General features: G+C 39.6%; 2 protein-coding genes and 1 long non-coding RNA gene across 3 annotated transcripts in view; 1 reads left to right on the top strand and 2 right to left on the bottom strand.

The window, feature by feature from the left end:
• TM9SF3 (transmembrane 9 superfamily member 3) overlaps positions 1 to 12,764 on the bottom strand; it is a 68,165-nt gene extending 55,401 nt beyond the window's left edge. The window contains exons 1-2 of the mRNA XM_037015774.2: positions 12,465 to 12,764; positions 3,957 to 4,152 (exon numbers count right to left, since the gene is read on the bottom strand). Of these exons, the coding sequence (XP_036871669.1) occupies positions 3,957 to 4,152; positions 12,465 to 12,560 (292 nt within the window). The 5' untranslated portion in view covers positions 12,561 to 12,764. The remainder of the gene's footprint in view (positions 1 to 3,956; positions 4,153 to 12,464) is intronic.
• LOC140850374 (uncharacterized) lies at positions 1,089 to 9,950 on the top strand. Its single transcript, XR_012133094.1, has 2 exons — positions 1,089 to 1,150; positions 4,636 to 9,950. It is a non-coding gene; the product is annotated as an uncharacterized lncRNA (long non-coding RNA).
• A 3,200-nt stretch (positions 12,765 to 15,964) lies between the features above and the next one.
• PIK3AP1 (phosphoinositide-3-kinase adaptor protein 1) overlaps positions 15,965 to 26,582 on the bottom strand; it is a 110,064-nt gene continuing 99,446 nt past the window's right edge. Inside the window, exon 17 of the mRNA XM_037015772.2 lies at positions 15,965 to 20,335. Within this exon, the coding sequence (XP_036871667.2) occupies positions 20,278 to 20,335 (58 nt within the window). The 3' untranslated portion in view covers positions 15,965 to 20,277. The remainder of the gene's footprint in view (positions 20,336 to 26,582) is intronic.

The following is a 26,582-nucleotide window of genomic DNA, read 5'->3' as shown; positions in this document are numbered from 1 at the left end:
AGAAATAAAAATGTAGGTGCACAAGGACAAAAAGAAGATGACAGTGGGAAAAGATTTCAACATCTTTTTTTTTGTAAAATGGGAAACAGCTAAGAGAGCAGAGGAATACACCAGAAAAAAACTAACAGAATGGAGGAGGCTGGTGTCTCGGGAGGGGGCTCCGCTCAGGACTTGGAGGCACCCTAGACTTCGAAAGGGGACATAAGTAGTGCTGAACATAGAGGGGAACTGCATAAAAATAATTTATGGATGGATCGGATGCCCACATTTCCTCTTCCACCTATAACACAACTAGATGAATGGTCTCAACTTTTTCCCTACAGGGGACCAGAAGGATCTTTTCCTGTAACACTTCACCAGAGAGGCTGCAGATTTGGGGAGAGCTGGGAAAGTGGAATCCAGGGACAGAGAATAGGGTGGGTGGATTAGCTTAAGTAAAAATCTTCAGGCTGACTGAAAGGATATGCCACCCTCCAAGACCTTTCTCCACCCTTTGGCAATCAGGCCTTTACCACCCAGGCAGATATTTGAAGGGAGAGAGTGTATAATGGTTAAAAGCTCAAACTCTAGTGCTGGGCTGCCTGGCTTCAAATCCTCACCCAGACACTGTCCATCTGTGAATCCTTGGCCAAGTTATTTAATCTCTGAGCCCCTCTATGCAGTCCTTGACATTTTTCTTTATCTGCAGTACTCTCAATTCACCATTTCACTATAGAAAAGTACAAGAAAGACTTTTAAAATAATTTCATCCCTCTATTAAGTTGGGATATCCAAGGAAAAGAAAATCCAAGGGAAGATCAATTTAAAAAATGGGAAGAAGAAATCCACTAGGAGACACCGATTTTTCAACAACTGTTTCATTATACTAAAAGATTTGTCAAATGAGGGGAAAGGCAGTGGGTACTGACCTCCCCTGGTTAGGAATTACTATTCCGGCTAATGATCAGAATAAACCAATTATCATATGAGGAATTATTATTCCAGCTAATGATCATAATGAACCAATTATCATAAAGAACAAGTAGGCACAAACTGCCCAGGTGCTAGACAATTTATCGAGAGCTTATGATGTCATAATAGCTCAGCATTCAAGAATGAGTGAGAAGGCTGCTGTCCCTGCCCAAGTGGATCTAGGTGAACTACCCAGGAGGTTAGTGCAACAGGTTGAGGGTGAATCAGACTCTGTAACCAACAAACTGATTTCACATTTCACAATTCTTGATATAAAATCAAGTTGGAACTATAGCCCCACACTATGTGTTGTTAGTATTCACATCAATGATCAATTTTTTAATGTAAACTGTATATCAGAAACTCTGGTAAATGCTCAATCTTACCCCATTTAAATTTGACAACAATTCTATCAACTGGATATATATTCCTCATTTCACAGATGAGGAAGATGAGATCAAAGAGCTTGAATGATTTGCCCATGATTACACAGGTGAGCAGAGGCAGGGCTGGGCTGAATCAGTTTTCTCTGATTCTAAAGCACATGTTCTTTCCATTCCACAATGGCAAGATTCCAAGAGATATCCTCTAAAATTATAGGCCAATGGATTAAGGCCTGGTTCAAAGATATCCAACTTAAGCCTGCCTTCCCTTTTAAATTTTCTCTACATGGCCTCAATTTAGCATTTATTTCTAATGGTAGTATGTAAGACTATTAGGAAGAAAAAAAAAGTTATGCATAAAATCTCAAGTTAGAGGCATCTTACATTAGATTTAAGACTATCATTAGGTTCCCTAAAGGAGTCTGTTTAGTGACCTTCATTTTATGAAATAATACCAATCCATTTAGCTTGAGAGAATCTAGTAGGTCAAAAAAAAGTCTGTGTGTGTATATATATGTGTGTGTATATATATACAGGTTTTGCCTATATTTTCCAAATATTTTGGAAATTTTCCCAATTAATTTCCAATATTTTATTTTCATACTTGAATATGCCTTCAAAAGAACCTTTAAAGAACCTTTAAAAATCAAATACTCGAAAGATGAAAAATTAACAATATAAATATTTCTACAGTCCACATAGGGACAGAGATTCAAGTTTCCATGACATTTTGAGTATACTGTGATATACCTGGGGCAAATCATTTTACCTCCTGGCCTCCTTTCGGAAATCAGATGATACAATCCCTTACAGACTGTTTATGCACTCAACCTTTAAAATTATATGATATTAAAAATAGCAACCAGGAAACCTCCTTTCCAAAAAAACATTATCTTTGAAGGGCATGCAAGGGGCTACAATAGAAAGAGAGCAATCTAATTGGTATTTACTGTTTCATCTGGACCACTTAATTTAGCAGTGCCATTAGCAGTGTATCCATGCTGGAGGTGCAGAGCTGACAAGACTCCAGAGAACTGCCAACTGTCAGGGAATAACACCTGGCCAGTTCTTATTCTCTTAATCTAACGGTGCTTATACTGAAACGAAAATAAATCCCACTTTTCTAGACCATAAAAACCATCTCCCTCTATCTAAATAATCTTCCCATCTCAGCCTCTAATAAAATCTCAGGAACTAATAAAAGAAGAAAGATTAGGACAGATGAATGATTACTCCTCTTTAGTAATTAAGGTAAGGATTTCAAAAAGTGATGAAATCTGTCTGTAGTAGCAAAGTAGGACTCAGTTTTTGCCTATTTTGTGTGATTCTTCTTTAGTAAAATAGAAATGTATACCAAATATGGACAAGGAGAAAAGTACGTGAATAAATGCAGTACTGAGGTTCTCAAAGATTACACATTCTAGTCTAAGTTTCTCCTTATTTGTAATTAAATATTTCAGTTGCTTGATTAAATTAAAACACAAACCTCAGGGCATGTTTACAATAATTCATGAAATTATAGGCCTGGACACTGTGGCTTAAATTTACAACTTAATTTTATAATTAAGCCCCAGGGAATATAATGGGGGTGGGGGAGGAATGCAAATATGTATACCTGTTTTCAACAACAAAAAATATTCTAAAAACAATACAATTTAACAAATCAAAGTTAAACATTATCTTTAAAATACCTCATTTCACATCCTCCTCCCAAAAGTGCTAAAAATAGCAGAAATCAGTTACTCTTCATTTTGTACATGTAGGCAATGAAGTCAAAATTATAGTAAGCACCTTTACTAAAATCAATACAGTAGAAGAAATAGGATTAAATTCAAAGCTCCTGATGACAAGATCCATGCTCTATTCGAAAATCAAGACACTTAATCAAAGAGCCTGCAAAACTTGAATTACTCAAGCTTTCTACTCACCAGGTTTAAAATGTCTATATAGGAAATACACTCTCTGACAAACTTCACAGAGGAAAATAAAAAGTATATGCAGACTCTAAGGGTCTTATAATATAGATGCCTGCATAATAAATAGATTAGGATTTTTTTCCAATTTTAACAGGTCTTAAAATTTAGGACCACATTATTCTACAGGTATTGCAAGGGTAAATTAACACTGATAAATACATTCTGAGCCAAGGATGCAAATTTTAATTTGATGCTTTACACAAATTTTTTAAGTATCCATACACTCCCTTACATCCCCACACCTCCAGAAATCAATTCATTATGAATTATGTCTAATCACTAGATGATTTATGAGAAGACACTTTACATTATTTATTATTTGACAAATATTCAAAATAAATCTTTGTTAGTTACTAATATACCTTTCTATATGCAATACACTTAGAGATTAAAACATTTTTTAGAATCTAGAGCAGTGGTTCTTAACTAAGGGCAATTAGCAGGGTCTGAAGACTTTTTTGGTTGTCAAACTGGAGAGTGGTATTGGCATCTATGAGTAGAAGTCAGGGACTTGGCTAAATATCTTATAGTGTATAGGACAGTCCCCCCAAAAGAACTATCCAGCCCCAATATCAACAGTACCAAAGTTGAGAAGCCCTGGTCTACAATCCAACTAGTATTATAAGGACTATTAAGGTTTACTTACCTTTGAATTTAATATCCAGACCACTAAATTCCAATTCAACTCCTTGAAGTGCTTCTCCCAGAGTTTCATGGTAATGACTGATACTTTTCTTTGACCCCACACAGAATGGAAGTGAAAAGTACTTATATGTCTCTTGGCGATTATGGTAGGGCCCAACAGTATTCATCCATAAAACAACTTCCTCTTTATCTTGATACTGAAACAAACAAAAAAAGGAATTAAGATTATATATATATTTTTAACTTAATTAAAATTAAAGGAATATTTGTTATTTGTTCTTAAGAAAAATATACTGTCTCTCTTTGGGAAGCTGTAAAATAAGATACTGGAAGTTTATTTTATTCTGATGATCAACGTCCATATCTTAAAAATGAAACTTAATGAATTTTTAAATTATATCCTCTGATTGTGATCTCAGGCAGATTTACCTTTTCCAAACTTTGTTTTACAGAAGGTTTCTAGGAAGTCCAATACTTGCAAGAGTGTGTTTGTAATTAACATTTATGCTATCAAATAATGGTAAGCCCAGAAACAACATGTTTCACCATGCTAACATGGACAAGAAACAAAATAAAAAATAGCTTATCCAGAACCTCATGTTAATCATTAGAAACTCAAAAATCTAATGTTGCCAGCCAGCACAAATAAAATTTCATCTCCTTTCTAATCTTTTCCATAGCCATTGGTGAAAGTGCTACAGAGGAGAGAAATTACTAAGCAAGCAGAAGAGAAAGCCATACAATGAAATCTCCGAAGTCCATTCAAGCCACGGTTCTTACCTTCCCTTTTATCAGCCTGAAAGACATGCACTGTATGCATATTTCTTTCAATAAATAACTGGCTCAACCCATCAGTGAATCCTGTATGCAGCTATATCTGGAGTGTAGTCCAATGACTTTGGGTAGGTGACTTCACCTTTCCAGTGCCCAAGTGGGGAATCTGCCAAACATTTCTAAGATCTCAAGTTTATACTTCCAATAATTCTATGAATAACAATTACCCGAATAACATAAAAACTAGTAATATGGTTTTTAAAGTAGCAATATAAATTAAAGACGACACAGGATATAATTTAAGTCAACTAATAGTACAGAAGTTAAATCATTGTACAATTATTTACTGAGTGCCTACCACATGCCAATTATTTAATATAAGGATTCTGAACAAGACTTCTCCCTGCTCTACAGGAGCTTAGTGCCTAAAGGGAAAGATAGACATTGAACAAGCAACTATAATAAAGTAGGGTGCTATGGAGCAACAGAGGAAGCTATTCAACTAGTTCAACTACCAAATCCTTACATCCAGTCCTACATCTAAAATAAACAGACATTTTAAATTGAAATCCAACACCTCCAAAACCAAACTCATCTCACTCAAATCTACCCTCAATTTTGTTTTTCTAATGGTACCACCATTCTCTCAGACATGGAGACTCAAACTGTGTCTTTTTGCATTCCCAAAAACAATGACTTGTATCATCTTATCCAAAGCATCCTCTTCCTTTTGAGTCATATCACCACCCTAAGTCTTAGATCTAATCACCTCATCTTCAAACAATAAATGTCTCATTGGTCATGTATCAACAAGGTCATCAAGGAAATAACAAACGACCTTACTCTTTGAATACAGGAGACATGTACCAAGCAGTGTTAGGTGTTAAGGATATATAGATAAATAAAATACTGTCCTTTCCTTTAATAAGTTCACAATCCATAGGGGAGTCACATATGATGAAGAAGTAAATGTTGTAATTAGAGTACTAAAAACTATTGTAGCAACAATAAAGGAATGATTAATTCTGCTTTGGCAGAGGAGGGTCAGGATGAATAACAATACAGAAAATCATAAGCTGTTTCAAGTGAATTCAGAAAAACAACTATAGATAATCTTCATGTATAAAGGAATGAATAAAAGGTCTGAATGCATCTGTTGACAAATGTATGTATGCAACCACCCTTCTATCCAATGCTCATGATTACATAGCACTAGTCAATCAAGGTACTCCTTTCTGTTAAACATACAGACACAGATGTGGATATAGCGTAAGAATTCTCAAAACAGTGCTCTAAATCAATCATTATAAATTGACCAGAGTTAGTATTAGTATTGGTGTCTGTTCAATAGGCAGAATGGTTGCTGCATAGTATGCAAAAAGTATATAATATGATGGAAAAACACTGAAGAAATGCTGGAATGTAAAGTTCATTAGCAACTTAGTAATAACAAGTTTGAAATATGTGCACTGACTGATGTGTGTGCTAACTACAATAATACTGTTAGAGAAATAAGGAGAGGTAACAGAATATATCCATTTAAGATTAGAATGCCGAACAAGAGGGCCTATTAATGAGGACCTTGCCATTAATCCTGTTGAGAGTCCCCATAAATGTTTAAATGTAACTTGTGGGGAAAAAAAAGCACAGAAACACTTCCTCCATAAAAACGGAATACTTATATTCCTTTAAAATTAGACAAAAATTTGAACATAAATACCTGGTAAAATAGGACATTTATTTTTATTTTATACAAACTGAAACAAAGGACAAAATAATTTAAGGGTCACAGTGTGTTCAACTACACATTCTGAAGCCATTCATTTTAAACATTCATGAAACCTTAATAGTAGTAGTTGTAATGACATGATGAAAGTTGTACTAAACCATTCTGTAGTCTAGTATTCCTTCTGGGAAGAGAACTGAAACAGAAATTATAAATATATATGTGTGTGTGTGTGTGTGCAGTAATGTATACCTATGTACTAATATGTGCACATACTTTCATATACATGTGTGTATATATATATATACATATACACATAAACACACACACACACACACACAAAGGTCAAGGTGAATATTAAGGCAAAAATGTTCCTTTTCTTTTCCATTGCTCTTTATGCAGACAATGGTCAGATATAATGGACTTAAAATGTTGACTTTTCACTGCAGTTCTCCATTATCCCTGAATATAAGTGCTCCCAAGACAAGAGCTCTCTTTCAAGAGAGAAAATGTGTCTTAAAAATACCTTGAAATTAGAAAATAACAAAAGGAAAACTTCACATTTTTTAAGAAGAAAAAACCTTTCCCTAAAGCTGCTGAGTAGTCCCTGAGCTCCCCTACTCTGTGGGAAGAACGTGACAGGTAAGGATCTTCCCTCCACCCTTCGCTGAAAGGCTAGTCTAATTCATTTTCAAAACATCCCACAAAGTCCTAGCAAGCTCTCTGTAAATGCTTTCCTTGTTAAAACTCTGAGTTGGCCAATGACACTGGGAAAGATGAAGTTTTATAACTTGCCTGCAGAATGTAACCAGGAAGAGAGAAAAAAAAGTCAAGGAAGCACAGTAGTGGATTAAGGGATCCACTGACCACGGGTAATTCCTTCCATGGGGCCCCCCTGGGAAGCAGCCTAAGAAGAGGAGGCCAATTCAGACTACCTGCATTCTTCATCTCACCATTCTATTCATTTTCCAGCTCTCACAAGTTTCACCATTACACTCAACTTCTAAGCTGTCCACTCTAGCCAACTGGTTTATAATACTATTTTCCCTTCCTTTCCTGCTCTACCTTGTTTCATATGCCATTCCCCTAAATCTATAATGTCCTCCTCCTTTCCACCTAACCAATTTCTACTTATCCTTCAGAGCTGCTCAAATCCTCTAAACTTCAGGTAAAGCCTTAACAGACCAATCCTTAACATGCATGATCTCACCATCTTTTCTAAAATTATCATTAATGAACACTTAAGCACATACTATGGGCTAGGCATACTTTTAAGATCTTTACATGAACTCTCAAAACTTTACAAGATAGGTTCTATTATTTCCCCCATTTTACAGATTAAAACAAACTAAAGAACAGAAATGTTAAATAATTTGTCCAAGATCATATAACTAATTGCTATGAAGTATAAAAGTTGAGGACTACATTTCTGCTAATTTCTAGTCAGCTTTGTGAACTACAAAGTAAATACTAAATGAAGTTAAATATGAAAAAGGTACAGTTGTACAAAGCAATTAAAGGTAGTACTGAATAGCGAACTTTCCCATTTGAGCCTTTAATCTGCTCTAAATAGAAAAACCTTCCGAAGAAGCAGTTTGTGCTCTAATTTCAAAAGGAATGACCTTTATTCTCTGGAAGTCACCAATGCTGGGTCTCTCTTCTTTAAATACCATTTATATGATAGGAAAGGGGAAGCAAAGACATTTCCCTTCTTGATAAAAATCATGAATTAATTTTTCACAGGAGAAAAACACTTTAGGAGATGGTATTACTAATGCACTCATGTAAAATCTGAATAAAGATATCAGAATTGATACAGATAGGCAAAGGACTTGAGGGCTCAGAATGAGCACCCAAAGGCCATCATATTTCTGAAGGGAAGGAAAGATACATGTTAGCTTTAAAATACATATCTGAGAAAGAAAAATCCAGTTCTGAAAGTGTTTCAGAGATCATTTCAATGACTTTTAATTATTTAAAATACACATACATCAGAATTCTAATAAAAGTAAATTAGAAGTATATTTTTAGATAGTCTCTTAAGATAACTGCTCTCTCTCAAAATAGCTCTGTACCCTAAATAAACTTTTAGTCTACCATAGAACAGCTGAAAATAGGACAACAAATTATGGCATTTCCTAACACCAGATCTATATTAAAGCTCTCACAAATTTACTTATAGTAAACAGTCTATTCTGTTTATAAATCTTCATATAAGTTTTAATAGTTTCTATACTTCCAATAAAGACAAACGGCTGCTGCCATTTGCCAAAGTAAACCAAAGAAAACATTCTGAAATCACTCAGTGGTGTAGTAAGCGTTTATAGCAGAGGCTGAGAGAAGGCTACCCTAGGTACAGCTTGGATTCTTCCAATATTATTCAACAGAGGTACAATGGGCCACAGAGAATTGGGGTTTTAGCCTCAGTAGGGCTCCTAAATCACAACAGGCATCACCCAGACTATGCACCTAAAATAAACAATGCTATGGGTTTGTTCACTGTACTTGAAGCTTCCAGCATTGCATATTCTTGTCCCTAGGAGCTCATAATTACTCGTGTAACTCAACAAGCACTTGGTAACTCAACTTGGCACTGTTGTGCCAAGCCCAGAGCCTGGGTATGTAACAAATACAACAAACAAACAAACAAAAAACATTGACTTTGCAATCTTGGGCAAACAGAACCCATACAAATTCAAGGCTATAGTACAAACCATAAAAGTGCTTTATTATTATTGTGCCCTTGATTATTAGTTTTTTGATGCTGACATCTTTACACAGTTTTACTATGGAAATTGTATGTACAAGACAGACAGAAAAGGCAAGGACTAGAGATTAGGAAGTTCAGATTCTTTCTGTGGCCTTAGGCCAGTCACTAGGCCTCTTCTGACCATCAGGAAAATAAATGTTGGATTAAATGATTTAAAGTCTTCCCAGTTCTAAAATTCTGTGATTCTCAATTTGAAATCTTTTTAATGGAGTCCTTTGGAATCTTAGGAGACATGGTAATCTAACTGCAGATGCTTCCAAGTGCTCCAAGTTTCAGAAAACCAAATAAGTACAAATCACAACCTACACATCTCGCATTTACTCTATCCTTTTCATGATCCTTCAATCATTATCAAGAACTTGCTTTTCACGAAAAGTATTCTTTTTTATTTCAAACAATATGGTCCTGTAAACCATATATGTTTCAACTTCAGAAAATGGAAAGGAATACATCTTTCTACATTCTAGACTCTCGAAGTATAAAGACTCTTGAAGTCAAAGCACATTTCCTTCTCATTACCCTTCTAAGAATACTAAAAGAGCTTTGGAGAAATCAGCACATAAAAAGTAATGAGTCAAATGGTCAGCTGAATTCCAATTCAGTAGGCAAAGTGGGAGAAATAGGGGCTTTGTGGAACTGCATAAAGTAGTTGTCCCTTCTTAGGACCAGCTATGTAATTTGTGGTGCCTGTACAAAATAAAAATGCAGGACTCCTTGTTCAAAAATTAGTAGTTTCCAGATGGTGACAGCAGAGCATCAAACCAAGCACAGTCTTTATGTGCTTACACGTATTATGTGACCACACAGGTCAAATGTCCAGTAGGTCAACCCTATCCCTCTTTAACGCTACCCCAAACATCTCAGTAACAACCCATTATGGAGCAAGACTTATCCAAACATTTAAGCATTTAAAAATACTGTCAACAGATCACTCACTTTAATACCAAATATTTTGTTGTCCTGCTTTTAGGATAAAGGGAGCAGGGGAGCTACATACCATAACCTATAAGGTGTAGACTATTAATTCAGATGGTCAGAGCTCAAATCCTACCTCTACCCCTACTGGCCATGAGGCCTTGGGCAATTAACTTCTCAGGCATCAGTTTCCTCATTGATGAAAAGGGCATAACACTATCCACCTCATCAATATATATTTAATATATGAGTGAATATATGTGAAATACTTAGAACAGCACCCAGCACACACTGCTAGAAAAGCCCTATCTAGAAACATACAGGTTTTGTTTTTTCTTACAGAAAGTTAGTCTAAAGGGCAATCTTTAACTCCTGAAAATTCTTTAATACTTCAATTCCACAATCATTTATAAATACCTCTCAGCAACCTTTCGTTGCCAGTTTCTCTCCTCCTTATCATTCTCTCTTCACTGGCAACTTCTGCCTTCCTGGTGGAAAAAAATTCACTTGACAATAGCCTTTTCAGTATTGTTATCTGGGGAAGGTGAGTGACTAGTCTTCAAAAAATATTTTCAAGAAACTTGGAAAAAGTAAAATATTTGGGCTAATAGCTAAAAAAAATGACACAACTTAAATTTTATACTTTTATCATGGTATTCTTCCTGTAACTTCTTGGTTTTTAATTAAAATAATGGGTAACCATGTGAGACCAGTTTGATGTAGACATGAATAAAATGAGATGGATTCTAAATTTCTGTACATACAGAAATTATCTCATCTCATACATACCACATTCTCTCAAAATCTTGTATCAAATATTTTATATGCAAGTATGGCATCAAAAAATTTAAACGTTCCTAGCAAAAAAAATTTCAGTGAAACTTGTATTTACATTTTAAATCTATAAATTAATCTAAGGCCTTTATATACACCTTCAGTTTGTGAAATTTTAATTAAAAGTTTCCCTACTTGCAGCAGTTTATATAAAACACAAGATTAAAAAAGGTAGAACACTACTCTTAAGTTTGTATGCTTATATGCTGGAACTATAGTTAAGTCAAGAGTTCAAAGTTTTTCATATTAACTTTCCTTAAGTGTTCAAAAAATCAGAGATATATTAGTAAAAATACATTTGACTAAAAGGATGCCCACTGGAAATGAACATTATTACACTTTGAGATGTCACCTGACAGAAGAGACAAGAAATAACTTTTAACTGTTTAACCTGCAAATAAAATTATCTTAGGGAGAAAAGCCACAAATCCAACAAAAATATGTCACCGATTCGGGATTTGTGTCTCTAAATATACAGGTAGGAAGTTTCTGGCTGAAATCGATGATGAAAGTCAAAAGTTTAGAGCCTTTATTAGCTAAACTACTAGCTAATCCAGGAAATAGAGAAAAATAGCCTGGTTAATTACAAATAAAATATAAGGTAGGGTCCACTGAAATAAGGACAATTGATCACTTACTCATTTAGCAGGAATGAAAGATTCCCTCGACTCTCAGATTTACTACATAAGCAACCTCTCATGCAAAACCACGTCATTGAGTTAACGTATAATAAAAAAATTACTAGCCAAGCAAGCTCTCAGTTCACATGATTTTCCTGCTTTGCTCACATCTATCATCTGCAAACCACCGAGTTACAGTCCTAAGTGAAAGTCACTTGAAGAGTCGTTAAGATCCATGCTTTGAAGTGAAAATTGCAATTAAGTAAGCAGCCAATCAATTTTACGCCAAAGAGAAAAGGGACTTTTCCGGGCCGACCGGTAGACTGGGAACTCCAGGACCCCTTACAGTCGGAAGTTGCCCAGTTAGACACCACTGGGGCGTCAGCCTCCTGTAAGGGTGAGCGGGAAGTTACAAGGAAGCCCGGAACTGAGTGCGTGTACACGTGTAAACTCTTCACCAGGGTATCAGGGATGCCCTCTTGCCAGGGTTTTAATCCGGTTTGGGCAGGAGTGGAAAATGACGGCCAGCGAGGACCGTGAAGGGGTTATTTCCTGGTTAGTGTATGACGGGTAATCGTGAAGCATCCACCTTCCGCTGTGTCGTGGCCCCCGGCAGCCGGAGAGCTGCTCCCTTCCCTGCGGGCCTAACCTCGTGCCCGGCCCGCCAACGGACCCCTCCCGCAGGTTCGCCCGGGGCCTCCCGGGCCCCTGACCCAGGGACGCGGCGCCGTGTAGGTTCGGGCAGGGGAAGGAGGCCCAGCCCTTGGCGGCGGAGCCCGGTCCCGGGAGCGCAGACAAGCCTCCTCCCAGGCCCAACCGGAAGGCGCTCTCGGCCGGCCGCCCGGGCCTCCGGGCCGCGGCGCCTCTCACCGTGTGCTCGTGCTCGTCCGCCCGGGCGCGCGGCAGGAGCACCAACAACAGCGCGGCGGCCGCCGCCACGCCGGGAGCGCCCGGCAGCGGCCTCATCCTCCGCGGTCCCGCCGGCCAGGCGCCGGCCCACCGACTCCTCCGCCGCCGCCGCCGCGGCCGATTCGCATCCACGGGGCGCGGACAGAAGCACGGGACTCGGTCCCAGCCGCTGGCTCCTCCGCGCCGCCGCCGCCGCCGTCCGCTCCCTAGCCTCCCCGCCCCCGGCGCCTCCGAGGTTCTTCCTCTGACTCAGCCACGTCATTCGGCCACCCCGGCACACGCCGGAAATGCCTCGCGACGACGCCGCCCCGCCCGCGACCGCGGGAGCTCCGCTCCGCCGCCCCGGGCCTCGTCCGCCCGGTCGCCGGGCCCTGAGCCTCAGGAGGGCGGCGCGCGCTTGGCGTTGGCCGGGCGCCCCTCAAGGGGTGCCTGGCCTGCATCTCAAGCCACCTCCGGGCCGCGTCCCGGCGCTTGGAGTTGTGGGACCTTAGCCAGAACGCTTAACTTTTCCTGGTCTTAACTTTCCTCGGCCGTGGAATGGTGGCCGGCCTGCAGCCTCTCAAGCTCGGGCAGTCAGATCAAATACCCTTCACAGTCATCTACCGCCGTAAACGAACCATGAGATCCCACAATCATCATTACGGAAGATTGTCAAACCGTTTCAGGAGTGGATAAGTGTTTCAAAGTCACGATTTATTGGACCCTACTATTCAACCTTGTTGAAATTCTTGCTAATTTATTTGTTTACTGATTATTCGTTTCCCGTCCACTGACATAAACACCTCCTGGAATCTAAGCTCCTCTCCTAAGCAGAGTTCCTGTTCACGGCCATATTTCCTGTGTCTAAAACAGTGCCGCCCAGTAGTAGAAATAAAAAATATCTGTCAAACAGATATATGAATACGGCACCAACATCCAAACAGTCCTCTAGGCCAAAAATGTAGAACTTGTAGTTCGACTGTTTCTCTCAGCCATCAGCAGTCAACAAGTTATAGATTTGATCTCTTAGAAATTTCTCTGAGATTTTTTTCTCTTTCCTCTGCCAGTAACAGCCAATCTCCATCTCACTATGTATTGCAAGCCTTCTAACAGGATCTCTGCCACCAGTCTTGCCTCTCTGTTTATCCTGCACAACAGGTGCCAGAATGATCTTTCTAAAAATACACCTGATTACATCACTCTCTTGTTTGAAACACTCTGAATATTTAAATAAATCATGGAATCACAGCTAAGATTTTCACCTGCCAGGCACCATTCTGAGCCCTTTACATGTATTGACTGAATCCTCACAAAAACCTTATGCAACAGGTCCTATTAGCATGTTCATTTTACAAATACGGTAAGTGAAGTGCAGAGAGGTTAAGTGGCTTGCTGAAAGACCAGACCCCAGCAGTCTGGTTCCAGAATCAGCCCTTCTTACTACTAACGGATGGCCATCTATACATATCTTTTAAAATGAAATAGACCTGTATGTACTGGCATGGATGATATCCAAGAGATACTTTAAAAAAAGAATACAAAGAATAAATAGGAAAAAATCGAATATAACTCCATTTTAAATGGTAATACATTAATCCACCCATAGAAAACAATCTGAAAGATCATTTTCAGAATACCATGGTTAACTTTCAAACCATTAACACTGGTTAACTTTCTATTTTGTATATGCCTGTAAATATTTGGATGTGTTTTACAACAAGTATGTGTTGCATATGTAATCAGGAAAAAAAGTTCCTTGCTAAAAGACAGTCCTGTTAGCATGGAGAATATAGGCAATGATGCTGTAGCATCTTCCTGTGTTGATAGATAGCAACTGCACTAATGGCGTGAGGATTTAATAATAATGGGAAACTGTTTAACCACTGTGTTGCATACATGAAACCAGTATAAGACTGTGTATCAACTATACTTCAATAAAAAAACAGTTCCATTAGCATGCAGCTGCACAATCAGATCCCAGTTTATTTCCCCAACTTTACCTCCCACTGATCTGTATACTCTGGCTTCATCGCTATATTTCCCAAACACACCATGTGCTTTTGTATGTCTGTGCCTTTGCCTAGAATGCAGATAAGTGGTCAACCACTAGAATACTCTCCTTCCAGTCCTAACTGAATTATCATCTCTTCAGGGAAACCTTGCATGATGCCCTCTGGAAGTTGAGTATCCCTTCTTAGGGATTCCAATAGCATTTGACATGTTAGGTCATAACTACCTACCATCTAGTTCCATTTCCTCTTCTGTATTACATTCTGGCCTATTTTGATGGCAAAGACCATCATTTATCTTTATACCTGTCCCAGCTGCTAGGATAGTGCCTGTCACATCATAGACATTCAATAACTACTTGCTGAATGAATAAATGAATGAAGACAATAAGTCTCATAGCACAGCAGGATTTAAAGAACATATTCTAGCTAGTGTAAGAGACATCACTAGGCAGTACATGATTAATTGCTGAATGAATCATACACCAGTAATAGCTATAGAAATCAGAGGAGGCATCTTATAGATCTTTGTATATCCCCCAGAGCACCTAGCGGGGTGACTTGCTCATGGTGTAGACTCAGTAAATGCTCTGTGAATGAATAATCACTGCTTTTGAATCAAATGATGATGGGCAATTGAAGAACAAGCAGCGTTAAGTACTGAATTAAGATGGATGAGCAGTTTCTTGCTTAAAGCTCCATCGCCAGCCTCCACAGATTGGAGGCAGTAAGCATTTGCTAAGTGTTGTGGGGAGCACTGGGTTGGCAATTGCTTGGAGGGGAAGACACAAGAAAAAATACAATGTATTCTTTTGGAGGGCACAGACTTAAAGCCAGGGAACATTGCACACACAGCAGAGAGCAGACAGACAGCATATTAGAAAAGAACTGCACAAAATGTGACCAACTGTGTAAATGTGCAGCAGGCAATAAGAGCAATGGGCAAGTAAAGCAGAGGAAACCTTATTTTGGTGAATTATTTGGGAGAGTTTAATGGAGGGAAGAGCATGTAGGGACATTAATTCAACAACTTATTGAGCATCTACTATGTACCAGGAACTCTGGCAGATACTAGGAAATGATGATGATACATGACTTTAGGTGATAAAAGTCTGGTAACAGTAGTTATGGAAAGAAGGAATAGGGGACAAATTGCCCGATTAGAGAAAGAGTGTGGCTTCAAAAACTTAAGAAACTGATGACCTCAAGACTGAAAAACAGGACTCAGGGACACCATCAAAATCAAGGCTGTTCTGACAAACTGGAGAGTGAAAAACATTGATAAAAAATTTTTTATTTCACCCGTTTCTTCATTGAGATTAATGACTTCATTCCCTAACAGCAAAATACTAGTGAAACGAACTGCTCCCCCACCCCCCTACTCAAAGGCTATACGGCCCCTTTCTCATGGTAGTTCTAGTAAGGTTCAATTTGTTAAAGAGCTTATGACCAGTAAATGATCCAAAAAAAACACAGTTTTCAATCTTTTATTCTCATTCTTGATAAATTATAATCAAAAGTCTTGGTCTATAGATGAGAATATATTTTCTGATTTCCAACCTCAGCTATCTCTAGAGGAGGTAATGAAGAGAATGTGACCACCACTTGGCCTGGGACCTGGACCTTGGGCAATCAGACCTTGGGCTCCTCACTTCCTCCCCATCTGTAAAATGTACACTCTGCCCACATTACCACAATGGAATCTGTTCCGAGGATACAGCCTTGAGAGAGTAAGAGTAAGGTGCTGAAACCAGATATACACTGGAGGATATACACTGAACCCTGCTAAGGCCCTTTTATAAACTTTTAAGTTTCTAGCAGGCAGGTGCAGATATCTACTCCCAAGACAAGCATGGTTTGTAAATTTCCTTGCTTAATAAACCTGCCACCTACGCTTCTGGGGTGCTCCGGCTCTTTCTTCTTTTCCCCCTGCTGTCCATATGTACAGGGCAGGTTTCAGATTACACCTGGGAAGCTCCTGAGGTTGCAACTAAGATACATTTTCCTTGAAGATCTCTTTTCTTTCTACTTAGTTACCTTTGTCTCACTAGTTATTTACTTCCAGGGTGGGGAAGACTTCTATTGCTTTTTGCCACCTTTGCCTCTAACCTTTCTGTTCAGGCTGAAATGTTCTAGATACTGAACAACTTTGTAATTGCTCTGAGTTCTTTCTTTAGAAAGTAATCACTTAAAACCTTTGGTTTTCAGACTGAAGAACTGCTAAGGCCATTAATTTCTTTACACAGTTCCCATTTCACTGTTTCTCACACATTTTTTAAATTGATCTGTTATGACAATGATACAGGGCAAGGAACAGCAGCTGCCACGTAAGAGCCACTGCCAATTAGGTGGGGTCTCCAGTAATGCTTCATCAGCATGAGGAATTCTCAGTCTCTTGCCTTAGACTTGGCCTTACAGAGTTTAAAGGACCTGGATTATTACTAAACACAAAACTCTTTACTTCATAGATGATGAAACAGACCAGGGCAGTCAAGTTTTATGAACTCAGCAAGTCAGTAGCAGACCATAAGAAAATACAAGTTTCTTGAATACCAAGCCAATGTTCTCTCCCCTACACCATGCTAATTCTTAACTGCACAGCTAGCTAAGACATCTCTCACATCAGGGGTTAAATGGGCTTTGGCGGGCTTGCCTAAGAACCTACTATTTATTACAGTTTCCATGAGAAAATGAATTATGAGTTGTGCCTCAGCATTCAGAACACATCTTTCAACCTTCTACTCACCTCCTCTCACCGCCTGGTGTACGTGGTAGCCATCAGGAATGAATGAGGAAGACCATATTATATTCCTAACTCACTTGGAAATAAACAGAACACAACTTATTTGTAAAACCAAAGCAAATATTTATACAGGCAGATTTCTCAAAATTGAGGATGGATTTTTAGGATGAATCTTTCAGAGTTACCAAATTAACCACTTGTCTTTTTTAGAAATAAATCTGTTAGTAATGTTTCCTTAGCCAACCAGCTGCAAAACCACACACTATTTGGAGCACAGAAACCAGTTTACTTTCTGGTGCACATGGGAGAGGGATTTAGAAATCCCAGCTATTGAAGTGATATAGGACAGACTAGGACCTCTCCTTTTTACTAACAAAGCAAGAAAAAGGTGGGAAGAGGATAGGTATCTCAGCCTAACTTACAGAAATATTCATTGAAGTCATACTATCACCTTACCTAATTATGGCAAAACATTAGGGATTATTCACATCATTAAATATGTCAAGTTAAATTATTCGCTTGTAACACCAACCTCCTGTTCATAGTCTCTCAGTCTTCATACTTTGTTGCTTATGTTGTTGGGTTATCTACTCACTGGTTTGAGTATAAGATGAAGGAACGGTGCTGGCCTAGGAAACAGAGGACAATGTACTTTGTATAGTTAGAGGCGAAGGGAATGGCAATGAGTTTGTCCAATAGCTTCACTGCCTATTGAGCCAGCTTGTAAAGTCTTGGGTAAGGATGGTGGCAGCTGTGCTATCTCCCAAAGCACCACAGAGGAGAATATTTAGAATTCTCTTTGAACACCTCATTGAAATTTAGTTTATGATCCTCACTGTATTGAAATCCATAATGTATTCCTAAAAATGTGTACAAAGTTGAATATATGGAAGTTAAATAAATTTGTTATAATGGTGGTTCTGTTTCCAGAAAATGAAAAATTTGACTTCATCATTACAGACATTCCTTGATAACCTGATCTCTGTTTCATCCAAATTTTTTTCATTTTCTTTACTTTTACATACAACCAATCATGTTGAATGCCCAAAAACAATGTGGGGATGGTTTAAGACTTGTTACTTTTGAGCTGGCCCTCCTGATCATTTGCTGTCATGCTCCAGGTGTGCCATGTTTATGAGATCTAGATTTCCCATGAGCATTTTCAATTTCATGTTTTCCACTTATTTTTACATAAGAATAAAATGCAAAAAAAAGTATAATATTGCACAGTGATGTGCATACAAAGATGCTAACACCGTTGGCTGGCAGTAGGTTTTTTGCCATATTATAGATCTAAATGCTTATCAGAGAATGTACAAAAATTTGACATCCAAAAATGGGCTTAGAGGTACTGAATATTAAAAAGTGCAACTTTTATCAAAATCAAATGCACCTAAAATGGAGACTGTCTATAAATAACAGGAAGGACAACCATACTGACTTTATAATTTCTTATTCTCCTTTTACCTCACATTTCCCCATGTCTCCCAAATAAGTGATAGGGAGAGTAAAGGGACTGTTGTAGAATAGCTGTTATGTGCTAAGCATTAATGGTAGGTAATTTGCACAAACACTCACTTGATGGCTACAGCCAATAGTGTATTTTATGTCAGAAAAAAACAGAAACAAAAACAAAAAACCCCAAGACTCCAGAAGGTATTAACTTCTATAAGAGTCCTTGTTTGCTGGTCTGAGGAATGAGATTGAAAAAGAACCTTTACTCATCAGAAAAGGACCCAGTAAAACTGTACTTAAATGGATCATTAATAGTGTGGCTTTTATATAGCTGTGTGGAATGGAGAATAATTTCATGGCAAAACCACCAGATTTCTGATATTTTTAAAAGAAATGGGTCTGATACTAATTTTACTGTATGTTTAAGTATCAAATTAAGGACCCATGCTTTGAAGGTAGATGTATGTGCCAAGGCCTCAAAATTAATGGCATATTTAAGGCTCTATATCCTCTGCACAAACAAGTTTCCCAAGTCTGGTAGTCATAACAGGTTTATAAGGTGTATAAGCTAACTATTTCTAGCTCAGTGCTTCTTTCCATTCTGAATTCTCAGCAGAGACAAAGTCAAGAATCCTCCTCTCTCTCCTTATAGCCAGAACTAAGCCCTATAAAGGTGCAGGGCAATACCTGGGATCCCTGGCACCCCAAGCTTCTGGTTCCCAACCATTCATAAATGGTCCTTGGCACATCACAGTTTTGAAAGCACACTGAAGTATAAATGTCCAGACTAAAAAAAATACTTGGTAGTCCCATGTCTGGGAGATATGTAAGAAGGAAATTTCTGGAAGGCCAATGGTCAGTGCCTGATGGAATTTCTGCATCTGGGCATTTCTTGAAGGAGAGGGCTTGGCTCTTTGGAGATGGAAAGTGTGGTGACCTGGAATCAGCAGGCCCAGATTCTAGACCTGCTTGTCCTCTAACCACCTGAGTACTCTTGGTTCCAGACTTCTGTGGCACCTCAGACTTGCCTTCTATATAAGAGGAATTAGGACTAATCCCTCTCTAAAGTATTTCGCAGTTTGTTGTATGTAACACCCTAGCATTTAAACACCCTCCTGAACCTACAGAAAAGCTGAAGAACCATTTTTAAATTAGGACATATCTTCTTACTTGAATACTCTTAAGTCTTAACCATTTTTAGAAATTAGGCTGGACTAACTAATAAAAGCCTATCATAAGTACATTTCAGTAAAATCATATGTAAAGTACATTCTGATCAATCTTTTCAGGCTTCTAATGCCAAATTAGAGGTAAGTATTCCAATTAAGTCTTCATCCTTTTTGCAAAGAGGATATGGATCAAAGTATTTGGTGATAATGAATAAAGTCCTTAGTTTTTCACTTTTTTCATGCCTTAATAATATCTTCTTCAAGGAAAGCCCAAACCAGCAGGGCTGCAACAGTATCAGCAGTGAGAGTGTATCTTAAGGTCAGCAGTCATGCCGCAAAACTCAACATGAAGACGTCTTTAACAAGCTGAAAACTGCAAGTCTCAAAGTCCAGAAGTAGGCAGGTTTTCGGGGGTGAAATCAGCGACCTCTGGGAGGAACAGGTGGAGGGGGATGAAAGGTTTCCCTGGTCAGAGGCCTGAAATGAAAAAAAACCCCAACTATTTTAAGGTGAATTTGATTAACTGGTTCTAGGCATCCATGACTTGCTGCAAACTTGGTAAACTATGCAAAGGACATGTTCCTCAATTAGGGAAACTGAGCGCACATATGGACGGACCTCTGGGAGGCAGACGTGCTAGCTGTGGCTCAGTCCTAGCTGCACATCAGAAACACTGTGGAGCTTTGACAAACGCCCGTTCCCAGGATCTATCCCAGACTCATTCCATCATAACCTATAGATGACAGTGCTCAAGCATCACGACTTTTTAATAGTATCCCTCCCCCACCCAGTTATATTAACCTTGTCTTCTATTTTCTGATACTTTGACATCTGGGTCCTGACTAATCCAGGAGGACCTGCCCCTCCCAGGCTAAACTAACTCCTAGAGATAGCAAACAAATTACCTGTGAGCCTTTCATATGCAAACTAGCCAACTCCAACCCCTTCCTTTACCAGGGCTCTCCCATTAGGACCACTCTCCTCCTGCCCTAATCACCCCAGGGCCAGGTGCCAGACAGCGAGGGGCAGCCCCTTTGTCCCAGAGCCTACTGGAATTTTTCCTACTCGCCAATCCTATTCTGCTCAACCTGCCTCACTTATTTCTTCCTGAAGAAACTACAATAAAGACTTTTGCCCATGCCCCTGCCAAGCCCCTTCCTCCTGACTAAACCTGGGGCTTCTGCATGTGCCACGCCCCCAACTCTTGGGATCTATGAGTAAAACAAATTGTCTTTTCAGTGGCAGCTGTCTCCTCATCTGTTGACTTTGCCATACCTAAATAATAATAAAACCTGTATTTTAAAATACCAGTGATTCATATATGCAGTCAGGCAGGAGACAGTAGTAGGGAGAGCCCTTGAGAGAGGAATTGAGAATTCCTGGTCTGCTTCTCACAACTACTTCCTCACAACCACAGGGTCACTGTGTGTGTTATATCCCAGCTTCATGCTGCTTTCCTAGAAACCCCCCTCCATGTTACTCCGAATGGTTTCTGAACAATTGTAAATGACACTCCAGGTAGCCTTGGGTGAGTCTGTTTAGAGAGGTTCAATGATTGCAGATGGTATTTCCACATGTGTGCTGTAAAACCAACATTTAATTCTCTTGGAAGCAAGCCAATAAGTCAAGAAAGAGAGCTTTGTCAAGGCTGTAATTGAACTGGACTACCCTTCAGTTACTTGAGGACTGATGAGATCAGTAAGTAAATATTTACTGTGTCTCTTGAATGAAAGTTTTGCGTAGGTCAACGAAATGGCAAAGCATTGGGGAAAGGGGGGCCAACGCAGGAACAAGCAAGGGAGGTAGAAATAGAAAAGAATAACCACAGACACCCTCAGGAGGTCCTGCTGTGGGCTCTGGGAGTAGATGGTTTTGTGTACTTGTCTTTTTATCCAGGGAAAGCAAATGGCCATTCTCCTTCCATTGTCCTGACTTGCCCTGTAGGAACTGTGGGCTTATGGAAGAAAGCAGAAAGACCATCAGGTGATGCCTCTTATTACCTGAATAAATTTAAGCTCGCTCCCTCCCTCCCTCCCTCCCTCCCTCCCTCCCTCCCTCCCTTCCTTCCTTCCTTCCTTCCTTCCTTCCTTCCTTCCTTCCTTCCTTCCTTCCTTCCTTCCTTCCCCCCCTCTCTCTACCTTCTTCCTTCCTTCCTTTCTTCCTGCCTTCCTTTCTCTCAACAGACATTTATCTGCTGTGCATCTACTCCTGGATGTGGGATATAACAGCAAGTAAAATGGGCATGGATCCTGTCCTCAAGGTCCTGAGAATGTAATGGATGAGACAGACAATAGGGAAAATCAGTACACTGAACTGAGTGTTTTGATGGGAGAAGTTCAGAACCTAAGGGAACACATAGCAGAGGCATTTATGCACACATCTGAAGGACAAGTTAAACTTCTCTGAACCTGCTTCTCATCTGCCAAACAGAAGTAATGATACCTGTGTTATTCTGAGTCTTGGAGGTGACAACTGGAAAGTAGATAGCACAGTTTCTGCCTTAGGGTAGGCACTCAAGAAGTAAAGCTAATAATTTTATCATGATGAGTAAAGATCTGTTCTTAGATCTTTTCCCCTTGTATGTCCTATGAGCCTCACATTCTGATTTCCACCACAAAGACAGTCGGGATTCCTTCCTGACCCCTCTTCCTCTCTCTGCTGCCTCACTCTGCAGTTGGGGTGGGTCTGCACACAAAGCATGCCCACATTTCATTTTCATGAACAGTCCCAGCTAAGGATTGGAAGCCCCATCTCAGAGAAATGGATTTGTGAGTATAGACATATCAGAACCAAAGAAACAAAGAATATTAAACCAGAATCAAGGGGTGGTCTATGGAGAAACAGCTTCTCGAGGACACTGGGAAGCTGGAGTTGGAGACTCGATTGTCCAGAGATACCCAGGCACTGGCTGCTTTCTCCTCCCTGTTGAGGGTCAGGTCTTGCTAGTGATGAGTTTGGTTCAAGAACCCAGCCATCCTGATGCTGGTTAATATTTTTTAAATCAGGACTGTTATTTAGATGGTATGCTTTTGTATGATTATAACACCGTTAAAATCACTTTTAAGCTTCCCTATTAGTAATTAACCTCTGTCCCAAGTCCCCTCACTCCTGACCACTCCAGTCCCTCCTAGGGATTCCACAAACCTCTTTACAAGTCAGCATCTAAAGGAGTACTAGGAGTTCCTAGTACTACAGGAGGCCTCCAGAAGTGTGTTCTGATTAGGTGGTACCCAGGCTATGCCTTAGGGGAGTGCAAAGATTGTTAGTGATTGGCAAATCATTAGTAAATGGTAAAATATGTTCAAACACAAAGCAATGAATGACTCAGCATGATTTTGGCTTTTTTTTTTTTTTTCCAACTGGCAGGACCTTACCTATGAAGTGTTTGGCATTGTCAGCTGCCCACTGTATAGGGACTAATGCCCTGCAAGGGGAATGCCATGCAAAGATATAACGCATTTTCTCCTGTTCTTGTCACTATCTGTCTCCCCTGACATTGAAATATATTGAGAACTTAAAACAGGTAGGAGTGTGAAGCCTCTTTCTACCATTCTATAACCCGCCTTGCACTGTGGTAGATGACTTGATGGCTAACTGTTTAGGAGATAGGTAATTCAACCCATGCAGTACTAATCCATCCATTCAACCATTAATTCACTTACATGCTACATAATTATTCCTGGTATGTTCCAGTTACTGGGCTAAGCACTGGGGAGAGCAGAAAAAAATGTTTTAATTGAAAACAGTTTCTATTCTATCGAGGTTCACCATTCACTTGAGGAGGCAGATATGCAAACAAGGGCCACAACATGGAATGAATTATAATAGAAGTATTTGTGGAACAACCAGAAGATTGACTCTGCATAGGAACATCAAGGAAGGCTTCACAGAGGAGGTGGTATTTGGACTGAATCCTGGAGAATGTGTAGGATTTTTCTAAGCAGAGATTGGAAAGGAATATGAAGGCAGAATTCCAAGTAAAATGAACAGACTGGGCAAAGACACAGTTCAAAATGGCACAGCCCACTGGGAATTCTAGAGGTGTAGAGCAGAGGTGAATACAGAAAAGGGTGGCACTTGAGGCTAGACAAGGCCAGAGCATGCTACAAAATGCAGATTTAATTTGAAGGCTTTTGTGCCAGTAAGTGACATCATCAGCTATTTTTGTCCTAGCAAGTGCACCCTGGCCACAGTGTGGAGGAGGGTGGCAAGTGTGAGGCTCCAAGGATGAACTTAGGCACTAGCACATGGAGCAGGGCACGCGTGGATCTGACAGCTGAAAAGACAGCAGAATGGACAGAGCCTGCAGACATGCAGGAGCTGAGGGCTGCCAGGGAGGCAGAAAAGGAGGGTGACTCCAGGTTTGGTGCTTGGGTAACTCACATTGGGGAGTTTGGGGCAGAGAATGGCAGGTGGGATAAGCTTAGTTTTGCACAGGCTGTGTTTGGGACACCTATGGGGCAGTAGGAAACAGAAGGCTGACGTGGAAATGGAGATGGAGATTTGGCATCTTGGCTGGCAGGTCACACTCTGGGGCTAGTGAGCAGAGGAATGGCCCAGGACTGGGAGAGAGGGATGCAGGCCACATTCTGGGGCTAGTGAGCAGAGGAATGGCCCGGGACTGGGAGAGAGGGATGAGTGGGATAGAGACCCCACCTGCCAGTACTATTGCAGGCCAGGGGGAATGGTGGTTCAGGAGCTTGTGGGCAGAGAAGAGCTGCCAATCCAGATCTGGAAGTGGAGAGGAGACTACCAAGGTCAGCCTCCTCTCCTGTCTATCAACAGGTCAAGCACTGAAGCCACTTGGGAGAGAGGCCCATTTTATTCTTTGCTTAAATATCTCATTTTATTATGAAACCTGCATACATACTTAGAAGATAATTGCATGTTTGCAAATCTTTCTTCATACCCCAAATGCACCCAAATCCTAAATTCTATCAATTACAGATTTCTTTGAAAACATCATTTCTTTAGTAAAAAACATTTTTTTCTCCTTTATTCTCCCCATTTTTATCACAACATACTTCCAGACTCCCCCAAACAATCCATCTGCCATCTCTCTTTACACATTTAAATGCATCCCAGTTTCTGTCCTTTAATTTCTGGCCCTTATTTTCCTGGTTGTTTTTCTCTTCTGTTAACAAAATTCCACGGTCTTATAGCTATAGTTTCAAGCTTAACAACTCTTTTTATTTTGGTACTATTAGATAGTTACCTCCAAACCCTTCAATCTTCAGAAATAAAATGTCTTAGGTCTTGGCACTCCTCCTTTGACACCCAGACTTTCTTGGACAAGTATAAAAAACAGCTAGGAGACTATTTCCTGGAATCAAGCATACCCAGGTCTGTCACCCAGAGCAAATCTTAACTCTCATGCCAGAGTTTCTACATCTGTAAAATGGATTGATACTAAATATCTCCTCTTAGAATTGTGGAGGTAACCAAATGAGATAATACATTCAGTGTGTATAATATAATACCTAGCACATAGTAAGTGCTCAATAAATATTAGCATTTATTACTGAAATTGTTCTCCCTCTGTGATTACCAACTATGTAATAATTTTGAAGAACAATAATATGCAAATTTAGGGGATTGGACTAGATTATCACTACTGTTTCTTGAGGACTAATATTCTAATATGTAACCTGTAACAGGGAAGCATGCCTGGTGAATGTGTTGCCACTTGAAACTACAGGAGGTTTTTGTAACAAGTTCCAGAGCATGGCTGCTGCTGGGAGCACCCAGCATACTGGTAAATAGCAAAGGAAGAGATGGAAATAGCCTTAGTGCAGAGTCAGCTTCCCTTTTCAGAGAACCAAGAGAAAGCCTCCTTGTTGCACTTTCTCAACAAATTCTGCTGATGAGATTCATTTAAGTTTCAAATGCAAAAAAAAAAAAAATCCTTGTTGAAAAAAAGCTTCCTCCTTGTAATCATTTTTTCCCCACATTATGTTTTAGACATCAAAGAAATAAAGTCCTAGGACAAGCCTAGGCTTTTATTCCGAGGGGCTCCTTTCTGTATCAGCAGACATACAGGCTAGCTTTGACCACTTTTCTGTTACACCTTAACAAGATTCCTACCAGAGGCCTGAGTATCATAAACATAGATATACATTGCAGCCCAGTAAATCTATCACACTCCTTTGTCTAAAGCCCATCTCCAAGCCTCCATATACTCACTCTTCTCCTGAATAAAAAAAAATCACTCATACTGTTGAGCTCTAACTATGAGCCAGAAACTCAATCCTTACAACTCTGTGAGGAAGTTCTATTATTATCCCCCATTTACAGACAAGGAAACTGAGGCTCATCAAAGTTAAATAATTCAACCAAGTTTACAAGCGGCTGCCAGACTTGTCCCCAGGTAGTGTGGCACTAGAGCCATGCCCCCTACCACACACCAAGCTGCCTCTCACCTTTATTTTCATTCCCAATTTCTTTTTATCTCCTGGTCCCCAAAAGGCACTATCCCCACAATACTGCCAAGGGAATTTTTAGGGAGCCAAATTCTAACCAAACAGACAACAATTATTTAAAAAGTCAATGTTTACCAATGTAGTCCATTGATGAAATGTTGCATTTGTTATTTACAGTATTTTCAATGGAATAAAGCATCAATTAAATTAATGAAGAGTCCACACTGAAATGTGTGAAAAGCAGACATTTCAATTAGATCTGTACTACTTCTCAGGTCATCTTAGATGTCTCCAAATCCTACTCA

This window comes from Manis javanica, chromosome 7 (genome assembly GCF_040802235.1).
Source record: "Manis javanica isolate MJ-LG chromosome 7, MJ_LKY, whole genome shotgun sequence".
NCBI lineage: Eukaryota > Metazoa > Chordata > Mammalia > Pholidota > Manidae > Manis > Manis javanica.
The sequence above is the reverse complement of the archived record's forward strand: the minus strand, read 5'-3'. Positions and strand labels throughout refer to the sequence as shown.